The sequence below is a fragment of the Pleuronectes platessa genome, chromosome 15, assembly GCF_947347685.1.
Source record: "Pleuronectes platessa chromosome 15, fPlePla1.1, whole genome shotgun sequence".
Classification (NCBI taxonomy): Eukaryota; Metazoa; Chordata; class Actinopteri; order Pleuronectiformes; family Pleuronectidae; genus Pleuronectes; species Pleuronectes platessa.
In genome coordinates, this window is record NC_070640.1 from 1,494,286 (window position 1) to 1,514,655 (window position 20,370).

Genomic DNA, 20,370 nt, shown 5'->3' on the forward strand with positions numbered 1-20,370 from the left:
CTTCGGATTAAAGCTGCTGCTGGAAACATCGTTTTGCTGCCTGTGCAAACTCCCACAGCTCTAAAGGTGGATTTTGATGTTGACTACACAAAGTAAATAAGCAAAGTGTCAGTGTGCATGACTTCCTGTTAATCGTGAGATCCTTATATCTGGAGCTGGAGGTGGAAGGAACACGCAGCTCAGCAGGAGGCAGCAGAACCTGCTGGGAACACGGAACACGTGTTAATTATTTGATTCATGAAAACTGTTTAATTCAGACGCATAGACACAGAAGTTTGTGTAAAAAGATCGACTTAACTTCAGGGGAGAGAGGTCACAAACCAGGTCTGTTTAAACACAGCTAGAACCTTCCTTTTGGGAGGGGGGGGGGGGGGGGGGGGGGGGGAGTTAGAGGGATCGTTTAGAGGAGGGAGGGGCTGTTGGTGAAAAGTCGCTGTTTCAGCCGTTTCCACCTGAAAGAATACAGATTAATTTCATTGGGGCTGGTTAGAAACTCACTTTGCTCAAAGCTGGGCAGAGTTACATTCAAATTACACGATAAGAACGATTAAAGGCTGATTGATGCTTCTGAGTTGAAGCTTCATCGTAGCCTACACACAGGGTGGAGCCTTCATAGTAGTGGATCACATTGAGTCAAACGCTAGAGAGTTGATCAGCTGGTCTTAAAGCGACAGGAGCAAAAACCAAGTGTTTGAGACACAGGCTGAAAAGAGGAGCTGCAGCAAAAGACAGTCTGAGGAAGGTGATGTGTTTTCAATATGCCTCCTTTAATAATCAATATAACACGTAATTCACTCAAACTGTCACTGCAGAGAGAGGAAAGTTGTGTGGTTTTTCCAGCTGCTGTGGTTTGTAGTTAAGCATATAGTTGAGTTTTATTGTGAGTTGATCTTTAGCAGATTTAGTTTTTAAGATGGGAGCAGATGAGGAAGTTCGGTGAAGTAGAGGAAGCCGAGGAAACCAAACCTTTGTTTCTCATCTGAAAATGTCTTAACTGTGTTCTTATTGTTGTAATAATGACAACAAAGGTCTGCTAACCTCATGTAAGTTCTTTTTTAAAACCACAATCTTTCTCCAGAATAGTTTTTGGTGCAGAAATCCAACCAAACTGATCCCACTCTGCAAGGTGTTCATTAGAGTAACCAGTGACTGTCACCAGGATGATAGAGGCTGCTCTGACGGATCCTGGTCATTTAGATTGAGAGACTTTTCTTTTCAGGGCGTTTGATTATTTATTGCATCCTTTAAAAAAAAAAAAAATCCCAGTGGAGAGTGGTTAACGGATTCCCAGTGAGGATCACGTACCAGTAGCAGCTGTTGTGAACGGGAAAGAACCGGAACGACCACCGCTGCTTCTGTTTCCTCTCACGTGATCGATCTGAGTATCGATCGAGTGGAGGGAGCAGACACTGTGGTCGGCTAAGTTTTAATCTGACTGAAGGGAAACAGCCCGAATATATGTGTGTATGTGTGTGTGTGTGGGTTTGTGTGTGTGTGTCCGAACATGTGCACACACTGTGAATTATTCCTCATCCATCGATTGTTTGTGTTGAGCTGGTGTTGGAGGAGAAGTGTTGTCCAGTTCAATCCGTCTCTGTGGAGTCTGACAGCTTCTTGGTCTCACGTCGTGTGTAACACAGACACACACTCTTCACTCCACGTGGATCCAACAGACGTCATCACGGTGTCAGTCGGAGGTTCTGAGGAAACATGGAGGAGGTTGCAGGAGGAGAACTCATCGTAACTCTGCACTGATGATGAAAACTCAGAATCTGGTTCAAAGCCAATATTTAAACGATCCGTTCAAATCTCGATTCATACGACTCACATGCATGAAGTGTGTTAATGCATAATGTTGATCGTCACAACACGAGTCACATTGTGAGTTCAACATCAACTTGGGAACTTGACGTCATCCCCTTTAAATCAACTCGGCCTCACACTGGCTTGTGTGTTAAGGTCCTGAGGAAGTGCAGCGTGGAATTAGACCTGTGGTCAATATTAATACAAGTTGTTCTTTCACCTCCAATAATCTGCAGCAGTTGTCGGCAACTGGATCAATCCGTTGCTCGAAATTGCTTCATTTAAAATATGGGAGGACAGAATTTGACAATGCATCAGTGTTGAATGACACATTTTTGAAACGTGTGTGTTCCCTGACTGTGTGTTCTCACCCAGCCCGGCTGGTAGCCTGTCAGCACACTGCTCGGTGCTCCCACATCACTCTGACGAAACCTTCTGCAAGTGGATTTTCCTTCCTGGATAGAAAATAACAGAGTTAATTTTATATTTGGTGGGAAAACGTGGAGGTTGTTCATGAGGATGTTGGGTTATAAAAATCAACTGGTGTCGTCCTTGAAGAGCAACGAGAGATATGACGTAACCCGTCTTCTCCTCACTGTCCGTCTGCATCCGGCTGCTTCACACTCATCTACACAAGCGCCTGTGAATCCCAATCAGAGCCTGATGTGTCCCCCCCGCCTGATGTGTCCCCCCCGCCTGATGTGTCCCCCGCTGTCTGTTTGTCCCCCGCTGTCTGTTTGGCAGCGGTAATAAAAGAGCAGCGCGGGAGCTGAATGTTCATCATCTGATATTAACACCAGACAGAGCTCGCCTCTTTGATCAACACCCGAAGGTCAACCGCTACAGCTGTCGGGCCGCCCGACGGGAGGCGAACCTTTTCTTCCTCGCCCCGGGGGACGGCAGCCCCCCCGCCGGGCAGGAGCTGCCCCACATGTTTGTGTGTGTGTGTGTGTGTGAAAATCTCATAACAGAGTGGATTTGTGAGGATTGTTCAAATCCTCCCGGGGGGGATATAGGAACAAGGATTTCTCTGCCTTTTCAGTTGCACCTTGCACGCACACAGACACACACACACACACACACACACAGAGACACACATATCTATGGAGTCTTACGTTGACTGTTTTGCTTTTATGAATTATTCTTTTGTGTTGAATCATCTTTGTGTGCAGGTTGTGGTCCCTGCAGGTACAGACTCAAACCGTCCACCGGGAGACACTTGAATCCACAGGAGCCCCTGGACGGTCAAAGTGCTTCGGAGGAGGAGACGTTTTCTCATTCACCTTTTCTGAGTTCAAAGGATTCTTCGTCTTCGTCTTCTTCGTCTTCTCTTCTACCTTTGATGTTGCCCATGGTGTCATGCAGCAGTTATGATCCTGAGAAGAACTCGTTTTTTTTAAATGAAAAACCCACCGTGAAGCACCGCAGCATTGTTAGAAGGAGTCTCTCCAGTGCAGTGACGTCCTGTCGCCTCTAGGCTCTGGAGCCCGGCCTGTAAATAAAGATGACAGACACGACAGCTGTCAACAGCGGAGCCAGATCATCTTAATCACTCCCCGGCTGCAGTGACGCTCCAGAAATGAAAATAAAACGGTTTTCTAGAGACATTTTAAGACCAACAACCAGGACATAATTAACATAATCTACCAGAAAGTATTTGAAACCAGGGATTTACAACTTTTCAAGGCCTAGAATCAAAACATTTAAGCCAGGACCTTGACGATAGAGGGAACCCAGAGAATATCCAGTGTGTTGTTTTAGTCGTCCTCATCCCAAATCAATGCATTATTAAACAATTCTACACAAAGCACCTACGAATGTCCGTCTTTTTGAATTTCAAGCCCTTTTGGGCAGTTTATAAGTTTGTTAGACCTTTTCACCATCTTGACCATTAGAGAAGATGAGAAGAAGCAGGGGAGACGAAGAATAAGGACAGGCATTAAGACAAGCACAGGAGATCACGACAACACAACAACACAGGGAAGGGAGGGGCTATTGGACACTGGTGGGACACATGAGGACTGGTGCAGACAATCACAAAGACAGGAAGTGAAGAAAACCAACACACTAGAGCAGGGCCTACAAAATAAAACAGGAAACAGAACACAGGGAATGGGGAAACCAGAGACACAGAAGGAGGTAATAATAAACTGAAAACACTTTTAAAACGCTGCTGTAACAGATAAGGCTGCATTTCTTATTGTCACTAAATGTATGTCATATTTCCATATAATGTATATATATATTTATATTCTTTACTACACCAGCATTGACCTCTTTCCTCTTGTTATATTAACCACGAGGTTGTTTCCTGCCGCCCTCGTTCCTCCGTCATTGAGTTTCCTTTACATCCTGTTACACAACTTTACTGCTCACCGCAAATGTCAACCAATCAGGTCCCAGTACAAAGGTCAGTGGTTTTATGGGATGTTTAACATGTCGAACATGTGACAGCGTCGTTTTCCCAGCAGAGCGCGGGAATGGATCTTTAAACATTCTCCTGAATGGCTGTTTGATCATTTGGCGACTTAAAGTTCCGAGGATGAAAAAATAAACCGATTCATTCATGGGTGCACATGTCCATCCTTCCATTGTGTGTTGAGCATACAACAAAAAATACACAAACACCCAAAATAAGAGCATGAAACAGGTCAAAGCTGAACCCTCAGAAAGAAAAGAGTCCCTGTGTTTGGCACAATGGATTCTTTGTGCTCTTTTTGTGTATGTATGTATTGTTATGATGTGTATGGGTTGTGTGTGACAACTGTTTACAAACCAAATGGCCCCTCAGGGACAGTAAAGACGACCTTAACCTGAACTTAACTTTTATTCTACTTTGTTAGTTTTTCATTCTTCGTAGAACACACTCTGCCTCTCACTGAATCTCCTCTTAACACCAGGTGACAACAGGCCGCTGTGAAATGCAGTAAAACCTGAAACATCAACAACTTCTTCCTCAAACACAACCAGCTCCTCCCAGTCAGGACATGTCTGTGTCTCCTCCCTTCAGAGGCGTGTCAGTGTAAGAACCAGTGAACAACAAGCTGGGAACTGTGGGAGCTGAGTCACTGCAGGGAGTGAACGAGAGAGGGAGGAGCAGAGATCTGTTTCTGTTCAGAGGAAGTGAATCTGTTCTTCAGTCTCTGGCAGCAGCTGAAATGGCGCAGCAGGAAATACTCTCCTGTTCGATCTGTCTGGATCTACTGAAGGATCCGGTGACTACTGTCTGTGGACACAGCTTCTGTAAGAGCTGTATTAACACCCACTGGGACAAAGGGGAGGAGAGAGGAAGCTACAGCTGTCCTCAGTGTAGACAGACCTTCACACCGAGGCCTGTCCTGGAGAAAAACACCATGTTAGCTGCTTTAGTGGAGGAGCTGAAGAAGACTGGACTCCAAGCTGCTCCTGCTGATCACTGCTATGCTGGACCTGAAGATGTGGCCTGTGATTTCTGCACTGGGAGAAAACTGAAAGCTCTCAAGTCCTGTTTGAATTGTTTGGCCTCTTATTGTGAAAAACACCTCCAGCCTCATCTTCAGGCAGCTGCATTTAAGAAGCACAAGCTGGTGGAGCCCTCGGAGAAGCTCCAGGAGAACATCTGCTCTCGTCACGACGAGGTGATGAAGATGTTCTGCCGCACTGATCAGCAGTGTATCTGTTATCTCTGCTCTGTGGATGAACATAAAGACCACGACACAGTGTCAGCTGCAGCAGAAAGGACTGAGAGGCAGAGAGAGCTCGGGCTGAGGAGACAAACAATCCAGAAGAGAGTCCAGGACACAGAGAAAGACCTGAAGCTGCTTCAACAGGAGGAGGAGGCCCTCAATGGCTCTGCTGATAAAGCAGTGGAGGACAGTGAGGAGATCTTCACTGAGATGATCCGTCTGCTGGAGAAAAGAAGCTCTGATGTGAAGCAGCAGATCAGATCCCAGCAGGAAACTGAAGTGAGTCGAGTCAGAGAGCTTCAGGAGAGACTGGAGCAGGAGATCACTGAGCTGAAGAGGAAAGACCAGGAACTGAAGCAGCTCTCAGACACAGAGGATCACAACCAGTTTCTACACAACTACCCCTCACTGTCACCACTCAGTGGATCTACACACTCATCCAGCATCAGGATCCGTCCTCTAAGGCACTTTGAGGACGTGACAGCAGCTGTGTCCCAGGTCAGAGGTCGACTACAGGACATTCTGAGTGAGACAGAGACAGAGATTTTACAGATTGTGTCTCAAGTGGATGTTTTACTGCCACAACCAGAGACAGAGACCAGAGCTGACTTCTTAAGATATTCACAGGAAATCACACTGGATCCAAACACAGCAAACAGACGTCTGTTATTATCTGAGGGAAACAGAAAAGGAACACGTATGAGTGAAGATCAGTTTTATTTTGATCACCCAGACAGATTCATTAATTGGTGTCAGGTCCTGAGTAGAGAGAGTCTGACTGGACGTTGTTACTGGGAGGTGGAGGTGGGGGGGGGAGTAGTTGGTGTAGCAGTCACATACAAGAATATCAGCAGAGCAGGAGTCTCACCTGAATGTGGATTAGGATACAATGATAAATCTTGGTCATTATATTGTTATGGAAACAGATATAACTTTCAATACAACAGCATCGAGACTCCAGTGTCAGGTCCTGTGTCCTCCAGAGTAGGAGTGTACCTGGATCACAGTGCAGGTGTTCTGTCCTTCTACAGCGTCTCTGACACCATGACTCTCCTCCACAGAGTCCAGACCACATTCACTCAGCCTCTCTATGCTGGAGTTAGTGTTTTTAAAGGATCCACAGCTGAGTTCTGTAAACTCAAATAGACTCGAGTCATTAAAAGCAGTGATTTAGATTCTGTGTGTTAATCTTTAACTTCTCTTGTCTCCATGTTTGTTGATCAAAGTTCGTTGTGGTGACGTTTCTGCTCCGCACAGAGATCAGCTGTCAATCAAACACTGACCTTCCTTTATCACATGTATTCAGTTCTCACTTTGTATAGACACAAATCTATAATTACACTGACATGAATGTGTTTGAAAGAACTGATGTTGCTGTTGTTTTCTAAATCAATGTAGAAATCAGGTTGTGTGATGTTTTAGAACCTGTGTTGATCCTGATGAGTGGATGCAGCTGGTTGGGAATTGTCTGCCTGAAACGTAAACCTGTGACTTTGTGTTGTTGTTGAACGTGTTTGTCGTTACCTAGCATGTTGATTACTTGTTACACTGAAGCCATGTTCATGTTAAGTTCATTTGTATACAGAAGGCTAACTTTTTACAGCCGTGAGAGTACGATGTATGTACAGTTGCAATCAGAAATATTCAACCCCCCAAAGATTTTAAGGAATTATCAATTAATGTTTTTTCAAAGAGAAAGATTCTGCTTCAGATGATTTCTTTATGAGTTGAGTGATACAGAAAATCAACTCAGAAAATGCATGATGTAGTATTTGTGTGAAACAGTATATTTTGTAAAGATATAATATAATATTGTTGATTTTCAAGCTGTGTGTTTTTTTTCATTAAAACAAATTGTAATGGAAAATGAAAACTTGAGTTGATTTAACTTCAAAGCTTTAAAGGCTTGAATTGTTATTTTAAGTTCAATACACTAAATGTCAAATTGATTTAACTTAAAAACAGTTGTAGTCAGCAGTTTTATATACTTAAAATATTTGAGAAAATAGGCCTGAAAATGTTAAGTTGTGTGCAATGAAAAATAAGTTGATTTAACTTGAAATCATTTGTAATATCAAATACTCTGCCTAATTTCTCTACTTAGTTTTGTTAAGTTAAAGAGAGACATTTTTCCTTTTCCTTATAATTTGTTAAACTGGAATAAAACAATTTACTGACAAAAATGCAAAATGTTTCCGTTATTTTTGTTTGATCATACAAGATGAATATGAAGGCACATTATACCAGTTTCTAGACAACTTTTGACTTGTGAATGAGTTCCTTATTCATTTGAACATACAATATAAAAGGTAAACTATCCCTTTTAAAACCTAACAGAGCTGCTGGTAGCTCCCAAGTTACGGGGAACAACCGCAGAAAATGTAATGATCATGAATTATAACAAATTACATAAAGTACAATTACCGTCTTAGTGTAAATCAACATATGAAAATATTTAGATTCATGGCAGACTCCTCACGCCAGCGGGTCAGAGGGCGTCTGCTGAGTAGGTCCTTCCTAATTGGCCCAGGACGTATTTGCCTTCACACGTGGAGAAGATGAGTGCACATGCTCACCAGACAACATTTCAATGTGACATATCTCAGTGAACTTAACAATGATGGGAGCTCCCGTTTTGATTCTACTGATAAGGATAAAGTGAAGATATTTTGTTCCATTTTGGATTTTCTGTTTGATTTAACCGAGAACTACTGAAATGATTTTATATGGAATCAAATCAAAGTCTGTCGCAAAGGTGAAAGTCTGAGGTCAGTGCAAACACCATCAGAACAGTGCTAATGCCATAACACTGTGCAAACATGCATTACTACATGTGCAACATTTAAACATTCACATCTGAGTTACATTGACGTAGCACAAAGACCGAATTGAAGTCTTCCTCATTCTTTTTCAGAACCATGAACACGTGTCTCCTGAAAGACACAACATGTTTAATGTTTGGAGATGAACATGGGGATCATCTTTATCAGGGACATTAACTGTCCATGTCTTGTCAGCTCTTTCTCTCAGAGATCATTATTCAGAGACAGGGGACACATTAGAGATAAGGACCTTTTCACAGGATCAGCCGGGGACAACACAGGTGTGAAGGAGCCCTGAATCACAACTCCACTCTCCAGTAGCTGGTTAGCTTTGTCTGTGCTGTCTAGACAAACCACCACAGTGCTGTTCATTCGTGAGGCAGACTTCAGTCTATCATATCTAACAACCTCACCTACAGCCAGACTGACCTCCTCCACCGAGCGGTCCACAGCCAGACACAGTTTGATGCCGTGTCGGCGTGTTAGCTTGTGGAGGCCGAAGCCTCCACCTGCAGCTGCAGCAGCCATGCTGCACAAACACAAACACACAACTAACAACTAAACTGCTGCTGCTGACACTGTCACTCACACAGAAACAAACACCTCTACTATAAGTAAAGAGGGGAAGAGCAGAGAAAAGGTAGAGAGAGACAGAGAGAGAGAGAGAGACTGAGAAACAGAGAGAGACAGACACATAGAGAGAGAGAGAGGGAGAGAGAGAGAGAGAGAGAGAGAGAGAGAGAGAGAGAGAGAGACAGACAGAGAGAGAGAGATCGTTGTCCCCTCAGCAGTCAGACTCTTAAACCAGCTGTAGCCCTGGTGTTTGGCACACACACATTTTAATATGTTTTAGTATTTTGACAAAGGACTAATGGATTCTTTTTTTTGTGTATGTATGTATTGTTATGATGTGTATGGGTTGTGTGTGACAACTGTTTACAAACCAACTGGCCCCTCAGGGACAGTAAAGACGACCTTAACCTGAACTTAACCTTTATTCTACTTTGTTAGTTTTTCATTCTTCGTAGAACACACTCTGCCTCTCACTGAATCTCCTCTTAACACCAGGTGACAACAGGCCGCTGTGAAATGCAGTAAAACCTGAAACACCAACAACTTCTTCCTCAAACACAACCAGCTCCTCCCAGTCAGGACATGTCTGTGTCTCCTCCCTTCACAGGTGTGTCAGTGTAAGAACCAGTGAACAACAAGCTGGGAACTGTGGGAGCTGAGTCACATCAGGGAGTGAACGAGAGGGGGAGGAGCAGAGATCTGGTTCTGTTCAGAGGAAGTGAATCTGTTCTTCAGTCTCTGGCAGCAGCTGAAATGGCGCAGCAGGAAATACTCTCCTGTTCGATCTGTCTGGATCTACTGAAGGATCCGGTGACTACTGTCTGTGGACACAGCTACTGTAAGAGCTGTATTAACAACCACTGGGACAATGGGGAGGAGAGAGGAAGCTACAGCTGTCCTCAGTGTAGACAGACCTTCACACCGAGGCCTGTCCTGGAGAAAAACACCATGTTAGCTGCTTTAGTGGAGGAGCTGAAGAAGACTGGACTCCAAGCTGCTCCTGCTGATCACTGCTATGCTGGACCTGAAGATGTGGCCTGTGATTTCTGCACTGGGAGAAAAATGAAAGCTCTCAAGTCCTGTTTGAATTGTTTGGCCTCTTATTGTGAAAAACACCTCCAGCCTCATCTTCAGGCAGCTCCATTTAAGAAGCACAAGCTGGTGGAGCCCTCGGAGAAGCTCCAGGAGAACATCTGCTCTCGTCACGACGAGGTGATGAAGATGTTCTGCCGCACTGATCAGCAGTGTATCTGTTATCTCTGCTCTGTGGATGAACATAAAGACCACGACACAGTGTCAGCTGCAGCAGAAAGGACTGAGAGGCAGAGAGAGCTCGGGCTGAGGAGACAAACAATCCAGAAGAGAGTCCAGGACACAGAGAAAGACCTGAAGCTGCTTCAACAGGAGGAGGAGGCCATCAATGGCTCTGCTGATAAAGCAGTGGAGGACAGTGAGGAGATCTTCACTGAGATGATCCGTCTGCTGGAGAAAAGAAGCTCTGATGTGAAGCAGCAGATCAGATCCCAGCAGCAAACTGAAGTGAGTCGAGTCAGAGAGCTTCAGGAGAGACTGGAGCAGGAGATCACTGAGCTGAAGAGGAAAGACCAGGAACTGAAGCAGCTCTCAGACACAGAGGATCACAACCAGTTTCTACACAACTACCCCTCACTGTCACCACTCAGTGGATCTACACACTCATCCAGCTTCAGGATCCGTCCTCTGAGGAACTTTGAGGACGTGACAGCAGCTGTGTCCCAGGTCAGAGGTCGACTACAGGACATTCTGAGTGAGACAGAGACAGAGATTTTACAGATTGTGTCTCAAGTGGATGTTTTACTGCCACAACCAGAGCCAGAGACCAGAGCTGACTTCTTAAGATATTCACAGGAAATCACTCTGGATCCAAACACAGTAAACAAACGTCTGTTATTATCTGAGGGAAACAGAAAAGTAACACGTATGAGTGAAGATCAGTCTTATTCTGATCACCCAGACAGATTCACTGATTGGTGTCAGGTCCTGAGTAGAGAGAGTCTGACTGGACGTTGTTACTGGGAGGTGGAGGTGGGGGGGGGGGGGGGGAGGAGTTGGTGTAGCAGTCACATACAAGAATATCAGCAGAGCAGGAGTCTCACCTGAATGTGGATTAGGATACAATGATAAATCTTGGTCATTAAATTGTTATGCAAACAGTTATATCTTTTATTACAACAGCATCGAGACTCCAGTGTCAGGTCCTGTGTCCTCCAGAGTAGGAGTGTACCTGGATCACAGTGCAGGTGTTCTGTCCTTCTACAGAGTCTCTGACACCATGACTCTCCTCCACAGAGTCCAGACCACATTCACTCAGCCTCTCTATGCTGGAGTTAGTGTTTATAAAGGATCCACAGCTGAGTTCTGTAAACTCAAATAGACTCGAGTCATTAAAAGCAGTGATTTAGATTCTGTGTTTTAATCTTTAACTTCTTTTGTCTCCATGTTTGTTGATCAAAGTTCGTTGTGGTGACGTTTCTGCTCCGCACAGAGATCAGCTGTCAATCAAACACTGACCTTCCTTTATCACACATATTCAGTTCTCACTTTGTAAAGACACAAATCTATAATTATACTGACATGAATGTGTTTGAAAGAACTGATGTTGCTGTTGTTTTCTAAATCAATGTAGAAATCAGGTTGTGTGATGTTTTAGAATCTGTGTTGATCCTGATGAGTGTTGCAAAGGGGCGGAACATTTCTGGCAACTTTCCACGAGTTAAGCTCAGGATTTTTGGAAATGTTGACTCTTTTTTTGCAGAAGTTGGTCAATAACAGGGAACTTACAGGAAGTTGAGAACCAGAGGAGGCGAGCCGAGCTCAGCTGGAGCCTGGATGCAGCTGGTTGTGAACATTGTCTGCGTGAAAAGTAAACCTGTGACTTTGTGTTGTTGTTGAACGTCTTTGTCGTTACCTAGCATGTTGATTACTTGTTACACTGAAGCCATGTTCATGTTAAGTTCATTTGTATACAGTAGGCTAACTTTTTACAGCGGTGAGAGTACGATGTATGTACAGTTGCAATCAGAAATATTCAACCCCCCCAGAGATTTTAAGGATTTATCAATTAAAGTTTTTTTCAAAGAGCAAGATTCTGCTTCTGATGATTTCTTTATGAGTTGAGTGAAACAAAATCAACACAGAAAATGCATGATGTAGTATTTGTGTGAAACAGTATATTTTGTTAAGAAATAATATAATATTGTTGTTTTTAAAGCGGTCTGACAGTTTTCATGGCCTAAAGTGGAGTTGTTCCTCCTGCTGACCTGAGGGAGACCAGTCAGAAAACTGCTGAACCGTAAATCTGGATAAGTAGAAATTACTTAGAAAATTTTAGGAAATAGGTTGCCCTAAAAAAAATCTTAATGGAACATGAAAACTTGAGTTGGTTTAACTTAAAAGCTTTAAAAGCTTGAATTGTTATTTTAAGTTCAATACACTAAATGCCAAATTGATTTAACTTAAAAAAAATTGTAGTCAGTAGTTTTATATACTTAAAATATTTGAGAAAATAGGCCTGAAAATGTTAAGTTGTGTGCAATGAAAAATGAGTTGATTTAACTTGAAATCATTTGTAATATCAAATACTCTGCCTTATTACTCTAATTAGTCTTGTTACGTTAAAGAGAGACATTTTTTCTTTTCCTTATAATTTGTTAAACTGGAATAAAAAAATTAAATGACAAAAATGCATAATTTTTCAGTTGTTTTTGTTTGATCATACAAGATGAATATGAAGGCACATTATACCAGTTTCTAGACAACTTTTGACTTGTGAATGAGTTCCTTATTCCTTTTGAACACACAATATAAAGGTAAACTATCCTTTTTAAAACCTAACAGAGCTGCTGGTAACTCCCAAGTGACGGAGAACAACCGCAGAAACTGTAATGATCATGAATTATAACAAATTACATAAAGTACAATTACCGTCTTAGTGTAAATCAACATATGAAAATACTTAGATTCATGGCAAACTCCTCACACCAGCGGGTCAGAGGGCGTCTGCTGAGTAGGTCCTTCCTAATTGGCCCAGGACGTATTTGCCTTCACACGTGGAGAAGATGAGTGCACATGCTCACCAGACAACATTTCAATGTGACATATCTCAGTGAACTTAACAATGATGGGAGCTCCCGTTGTGATATTAGCGATAAGGATAAAGTGAAGATATTTTTTTCCATTTTGGATTGTCTGTTTGATTTAACTGAGAACTACTGAAATGATTTTATATGAAAGCAAATCAAAGTCTGTAGCAAAGGTGAAAGTCTGAGGTCAGTGCAAACACCATCAGAACAGTGCTAATGCCTTAACACTGTGCAAACATACATTACTACATGTGCAACATTTAAACATTCACATCTGTGTTACATTGACGTAGCACAAAGACCGAATTGAAGTCTTCCTCATTCTTTTTCAGAACCATGAACACGTGTCTCCTGGAAGACACAACATGTTTAATGTTTGGAGATGAACATGGGGATCATCTTTATCAGGGACATTAACTGTCCATGTCTTGTCAGCTCTTTCTCTAAGAGATCATTTTTCAGAGACAGGGGACACATTAGAGATAAGGACCTTTTCACAGGATCACCCGGGGACAACACAGGTGTGAAGGAACCCTGAATCACAACTCCACTCTCCAGTAGCTGGTTAGCTTTGTCTGTGCTGTCTAGACAAACCACCACAGTGCTGTTCATTCGTGAGGCAGACTTCAGTCTATCATATCTAACAACCTCACCTACATCCAGACTGACCTCCTCCACCGAGCGGTCCACAGCCGGACACAGTTTGATGCCGTGTCGGCGTGTTAGCTTGTGGAGGCCGAAGCCTCCACCTGCAGCTGCAGCAGCCATGCTGCACAAACACAAACACACAACTAACAACTAAACTGCTGCTGCTGACACTGTCACTCACACAGAAACAAAACATCTCTACTATAAGTAAAGAGGGAAAAGAGCTAAGAAAAGGTAGAGAGAGGGAGAGAGAGAGAGAGAGAGAGAGAGACAGACAGACAGACAGACAGACAGACATACAGACAGACAGACACAGAGAGAGAGAGAGAGAGAGAGAGAGAGACTGAGAAACAGAGAGAGACAGACAGACACAGAGAGACAGACACATAGAGAGAGAGAGAGAGAGAGAGAGAGGAGAGAGAGAGAGAGAGAGAGAGAGAGAGAGAGAGAGAGAGACAGACAGACAGATCGTTGTCCCCTCAGTGGTCAGACTCTTAAACCAGCTGTAGCCCTGGTGTTTGTCACACACACATTTTAATATGTTTTAGTATTTTGACAAAGGACTAATGGATTCTTTGTGATCTTTTTGTGTATGTATGTATTGTTATGATGTGTATGGGTTGTGTGTGACAACTTTTTACAAACCAACTGGCCCCTCAGGGACAGTAAAGACGATCTTAACCTGAACTTAACCTTTATTCTACTTTGTTAGTTTTTCATTCTTCGTAGAACACACTCTGCCTCTCACTGAATCTCCTCTTAACACCAGGTGACAACAGGCCGCTGTGAAATGCAGTAAAACCTGAAACACCAACAACTTCTTCCTCAAACACAACCAGCTCCTCCCAGTCAGGACATGTCTGTGTCTCCTCCCTTCACAGGTGTGTCAGTGTAAGAACCAGTGAACAACAAGCTGGGAACTGTGGGAGCTGAGTCACTGCAGGGAGTGAACGAGAGAGGGAGGAGCAGAGATCTGGTTCTGTTCAGAGGAAGTGAATCTGTTCTTCAGTCTCTGGCAGCAGCTGAAATGGCGCAGCAGGAAATACTCTCCTGTTCGATCTGTCTGGATCTACTGAAGGATCCGGTGACTACTGTCTGTGGACACAGCTACTGTAAGAGCTGTATTAACACCCACTGGGACAAAGGGGAGGAGAGAGGAAGCTACAGCTGTCCTCAGTGTAGACAGACCTTCACACCGAGGCCTGTCCTGGAGAAAAACACCATGTTAGCTGCTTTAGTGGAGGAGCTGAAGAAGACTGGACTCCAAGCTGCTCCTGCTGATCACTGCTATGCTGGACCTGAAGATGTGGCCTGTGATGTCTGCACTGGGAGAAAACTGAAAGCTCTCAAGTCCTGTTTGAATTGTTTGGCCTCTTATTGTGAAAAACACCTCCAGCCTCATCTTCAGGCAGCTGCATTTAAGAAGCACAAGCTGGTGGAGCCCTCGGAGAAGCTCCAGGAGAACATCTGCTCTCGTCACGACGAGGTGATGAAGATGTTCTGCCGCACTGATCAGCAGTGTATCTGTTATCTCTGCTCTGTGGATGAACATAAAGACCACGACACAGTATCAGCTGCAGCAGAAAGGACTGAGAGGCAGAGAGAGCTCGGGCTGAGGAGACAAACAATCCAGCAGAGAGTCCAGGACACAGAGAAAGACCTGAAGCTGCTTCAACAGGAGGAGGAGGCCCTCAATGGCTCTGCTGATAAAGCAGTGGAGGACAGTGAGGAGATCTTCACTGAGATGATCCGTCTGCTGGAGAAAAGAAGCTCTGATGTGAAGCAGCAGATCAGATCCCAGCAGCAAACTGAAGTGAGTCGAGTCAGAGAGCTTCAGGAGAGACTGGAGCAGGAGATCACTGAGCTGAAGAGGAAAGACCATGAACTGAAGCAGCTCTCAGACACAGAGGATCACAACCAGTTTCTACACAACTACCCCTCACTGTCACCACTCAGTGGATCTACACACTCATCCAGCATCAGGATCCGTCCTCTGAGGTACTTTGAGGACGTGACAGCAGCTGTGTCCCAGGTCAGAGGTCGACTACAGGACATTCTGAGTGAGACAGAGACACAGATTTTACAGATTGTGTCTCAAGTGGATGTTTTACTGCCACAACCAGAGCCAGAGACCAGAGCTGACTTCTTAAGATATTCACAGAAAATCACACTGGATCCAAACACAGCAAACAAATATCTGTTATTATCTGAAGGAAACAGAAAAGTAACATGGACGAGTGAATATCAGTCTTATTCTAATCACCCAGACAGATTCACTGTTTATTATCAGGTCCTGAGTAGAGAGAGTCTGACTGGACGCTGTTACTGGGAGGTGGAGGTGGGGGGGAGAGGAGAAGTTTATGTAGCAGTCACATACAAGAATATCAGCAAAGTAGGAAACTCACGTGAATGTTTATTTGGATACAATGATAAATCTTGGTCATTAAATTGTTATGCAAACAGTTATATCTTTTATTACAACAGCATCCACACTCCAGTGTCAGGTCCTGTGTCCTCCAGAGTAGGAGTGTACCTGGATCACAGTGCAGGTGTTCTGTCCTTCTACAGAGTCTCTGACACCATGACTCTCCTCCACAGAGTCCAGACCACATTCACTCAGCCTCTCTATGCTGGAGTTAGTGTTTATAAAGGACACACAGCTGAGTTCTGTAAACTCAAATAGACTCGAGTCATTAAAGCAGTGATTTAGATTCTGTGTTTAAATCTTTAACCTCTCTTGTCTCCATGTTTGTTGATCAAAGTTTGTCGTGGTGACGTTTCTGCTCTGCACAGAGATCATCTGTCAATCAAACACTGACCTTCTTTTATCACACATATTTAGTTCTCACTTTGTAAAGACACAAATCTATAATTACACTGACATGAATGTGTTTGAAATATCTGATGTTGCTGTTGTTTTCTAAATCAATGTAGAAATCAGGTTGTGTGATGTTTTAGAACCTGTGTTGATCCTGATGAGTGTTGCAAAGGGGCGGAACATTCTGGAAACTTTCTGGAAACTTTCCATGAGAAGTTTAGCTCAGGATTTTTGGTTAGTTGGGTTAGGGTTAGTTAATCAATAACAGGGAACTTACAGGAAGTTGAAAACCAGAGGAGTTGAGCCGAGCTCAGCTGGAGCCTGGATGCAGCTGGTGGTGAACATTGTCTGCGTGAAAAGTAAACCTGTGACTTTGTGTTGTTGTTGAACGTCTTTGTCGTTACCTAGCATGTTGATTACTTGTTACACTGAAGCCATGTTCATGTTAATGTTAAGTTAATTTGTATACAGAAGGCTAACTTTTTTAAGAAGTGAGAGTACGATGTATGTACAGTTGCAACCCCCCCAAAGATTTTAAGGATTTATCAATTAAAGTTTTTTCAAAGAGCAAGATTCTGCTTCTGATGATTTCTTTATGAGTTGAGTGAAACAGAGAATCAATACAGAAAATGCATGATGTAGTATTTGTGTGTAACAGTATATTTTGTTAAGATGTAATATAATTTAGTTGTTTTTAAAGCTGTCTGACAGTTTTTATGGTCTAAAGTGGAGTTGTTGCTCCTGCTGACCTGAGGGAGACCAGTCAGAAAACTGCTGCACTGTAAATCCGGATAAGTAGAGTTTACTTAGAACATTTGAGGAAATAGGTTGCCCTAAAAACAAATTGTAATGTAACATGAAGACTTGAGGACGTGAAGAAGATGTGTGCACACGCTCACCAGACAACATTTCAATGTGACATATCTCAGTGCTCCGGCTTTGATGTTACCGATAAGTATAAAGTGCAGATATTTTGTTCCATTTTGGATTTTCTGTTTGATTTAACCGAGAACTACTGAAATGATTTCATATGGAATCAAATCAAAGTCTGTAGCAAAGGTGAAAGTCTGAGGTCAGTGCAAATATAAAAAAAACAGTGCTGTTGCCATAAAACTGTGCAAACATGCATTCCAACATGTGCAACATTTAAACATTTAAATCTGCGTTACATATGCGTAGCACAAAAAAACACTGCGAGCTGATTTTTTCAAATTTGAATTTTCAGTGTCAGCTCACTTCTTCCAAGGTCGAGCATTACCTGCTGAACAAAGAGGAAAGTGTTTTTCATATACTTAGGGTAAATCGAGGTGCAGGGTGTAAATTAGACCAAAAGAAGGCAGAAGGCCTGAGGTAGGTTTAACCACGCTCCCTTCCAAGATGATCCCTGCTGTGGATGGGTTAAGTTGAGGATTGTCTTCATCCATGCAGAAGAGTCCCACTGCAGTTTGACTGTATGATCTGTTCTCATTTACATCCTAACAGAGCAAGAAACAAATGGACAAGCAGAGGACAAAATTATGCAACCTGGATTATGTAGACTCTTATGAAAAGTGTTGCACAACATAAACAGCACAGACAGTAAATGGTTAAACTGACTTCACACACCTTATGTGGTTTTTGTTGCTAGTCAGCTCAGGCAAGTTTACCCACTTTCAGTCCCAGTCATACTGGAAAGATGTCAAATACTGCTCCCAGAAACTTACTCTGTGTATCGATTTTTGTGAAGATCGTTCAATGTGAAAGCATTGGGGGGGGGGGGGTCATTTAAAATGACTCCAGAATATGTACATTTTTACCACTTTCAATTTTTTTGCAAATTTTGTCAAGAATTTGTTTATGTTAAAGCCCTCAAGAAGCCAAAAAAATGCAAATAAATAAATGCTAATGATAATAATATACAATTTCAATAGTGCCTCACTGTGTCACTGTCTGTTCGGTGCTCGGGCCCTAATCAAGGATTGTGGCCATAACTTTATTCATCAGAAGTTAAATAAATCCAGTTGCTCCACTGCACAGCTCGATTTTGTGCAAATTCTATTGTGCAGCACTTTGCAGAGAAACACTTCACTGAGCGCTGCAGGTCTCATCAGAGCTGAGGCGGCGTCGCGTGGTACAGTGGAGGCCATTTTGTCTTTGGAAGGTTCATGCACAGTCTCCTAATTGGAGGATATCATTTGTTGGGGGGGGGCTGACGTGTGAATGAGTCGATAGTACAATTAGAACGACATAAGAGCCGATCTGTGCATCTCTCTCTTTCCCCCTCGGGTCACACTCACGTGGATGCAAAGTGAACACATCGCAGATCAAAGTTCTCTGGAGCCGAGCTCCACGTGAAGCCACGCAGCAGATCTGCTTCACCACAGGAGTTAATAAGTGAAGTTCTATTCACCTCCTCGCTCACAGTGATATGAGGTGATGGTGACGGAGGAGGATTCAATCTCCTTTGTTTCATGCAGACTTTATTACACTCAATGACTCATCAATACAAACTGAAAAGGCCTTTTAGAATTATTTAATGGAATTCAAAATGTGATATTGGTAGTTTCTTCTTCCTGGCAGATCCGGAGAGCTTCCATCTTCAGGTGTTTCCTCAGATTACGACTGGCTCTGGTTTCACCTTCGTTCACTGGAGGAATCCTTCCCCCTCTGCACCTTCTCCCTTTCCTCATGAAGGATGGAACAGCTTTGCATCTCCTCACCTGTTTGCTCACTTGATTCACCAGGACACTTACAAGTTGTTCACACCCACACTCGTGCAGACGGGACACAAACCGACATATGGAGAGCGTTTTAAATATTTACTCACATTATGTTCCCTCCCGCAGTTGGCAGGCGATATTAAATATGTGGGTAAATGTAGTTCTGATTAATGGATGAGGTCTCTGACTTGGACTTACCGCTGTCACAGATGGTGACCTCTTTCCTTCTGGTGAGGAGGAGGAAGAGGAGGAGGAGGAGGAAGAAAGCAGACGGAGCACAAAGGCAAGGAAGCAAAGATAACAAGGAGGAAGGAGAGGAGCTAGGAGAGAAGAGGAGTGTCGTGTCCTAATTCTTTGTAACTTCTGAACATGGTCCACATTTCAAGGCCCTGATCTCCCACAGGTGTTTTCTGCTGCTCTGGTTTTATACCAGCTCAGGTTGAAGGTGGGCGGAGCCACGCTGTGAATGTCTCCGTGTTCTAATAACAATGATAAACGTGGTTAGAGACGTCGAGAAAACATTTCTTCAGCCAAAACACATTAAATAAATCACCTGCGTGACATAACCTTGTTTTTGAATCGTGCAGCCTCACAGACACCTTGATCAGAAGTGTTCACTCAAAACTCTTAAACAGCAAAATACTTCATGAGGGTTTTTAAAAAATGGATAAACCCTCTAATAAAGGGTTTGACTCCTTTTCCATGAAGGGATCTTGACTTTCTGGTTTTCTCTCCCCACGTGAGTCCCGGTAAAAACAATCCGTCAGAAATGTCGCTGTTTTTCATTTTGAAACACCGCAGAGAAAAAGAAGGAAAGAAATCACAGGTGTTCCCGAAATGTAAAAAACAACAAGTACTCAAACTTACATGGCTCTTTATTCGGAGCAGTCAAGTCACAGTTTGAAACAAACCTCTTGACTTGTTCGAGTTCTCTAACAGACTCACGCCTGTTGCTTTTTACAAAAAGCAATTTGTTATTTACAATTGTTATAATTTAATTCCGTTCCAGTTCAAATAAATCTCTCTCCTCCAGGTTGTTTTGATTTATCTCTGCTCCTGTCATGATCCTGACACACCACCATCACCACAGTAAGTTTAGTTAAACCACTTGATTTCCGATGAGCTGCTTGCTGAGGCGTGTTTCTCACATCGCTGGGTCTCATGAGGCCGTAGAGAAACACTGGAAAACCCAACACGTCCTCACCTGCTTCAAACCGAGTG

The 20,370-nt window shown here is 43.2% G+C and overlaps 1 protein-coding gene and 1 pseudogene across 1 annotated transcript; both read left to right on the plus strand.

The window, feature by feature from the left end:
• The first annotated feature begins 4,841 nt into the window (after positions 1 to 4,841).
• LOC128457313 (E3 ubiquitin/ISG15 ligase TRIM25-like) lies at positions 4,842 to 17,021 on the plus strand. The gene is made up of 2 exons (XM_053441963.1): positions 4,842 to 6,569; positions 14,540 to 17,021. The coding sequence occupies exons 1-2, from the start codon at positions 4,962 to 4,964 to the stop codon at positions 16,313 to 16,315; spliced, it is 3,384 nt and encodes a 1,127-aa protein (XP_053297938.1). The 5' UTR covers positions 4,842 to 4,961; the 3' UTR covers positions 16,316 to 17,021.
• LOC128456734 (tripartite motif-containing protein 16-like) lies at positions 9,496 to 11,986 on the plus strand (annotated as a pseudogene).
• Positions 17,022 to 20,370: the final 3,349 nt, after the last annotated feature.

Bases quoted from the DNA above. Each gene is read 5' to 3' on its own strand.
- LOC128457313 (XM_053441963.1), top strand. From the start codon at position 4,962: ATGGCGCAGCAGGAAATACTCTCCTGTTCGATCTGTCTGGATCTACTG. The intron at 6,570-14,539 runs AGTGTTTTTAAA...GAACCAGTGAAC, and splicing joins AGCCTCTCTATGCTGGAGTT to AACAAGCTGGGAACTGTGGG.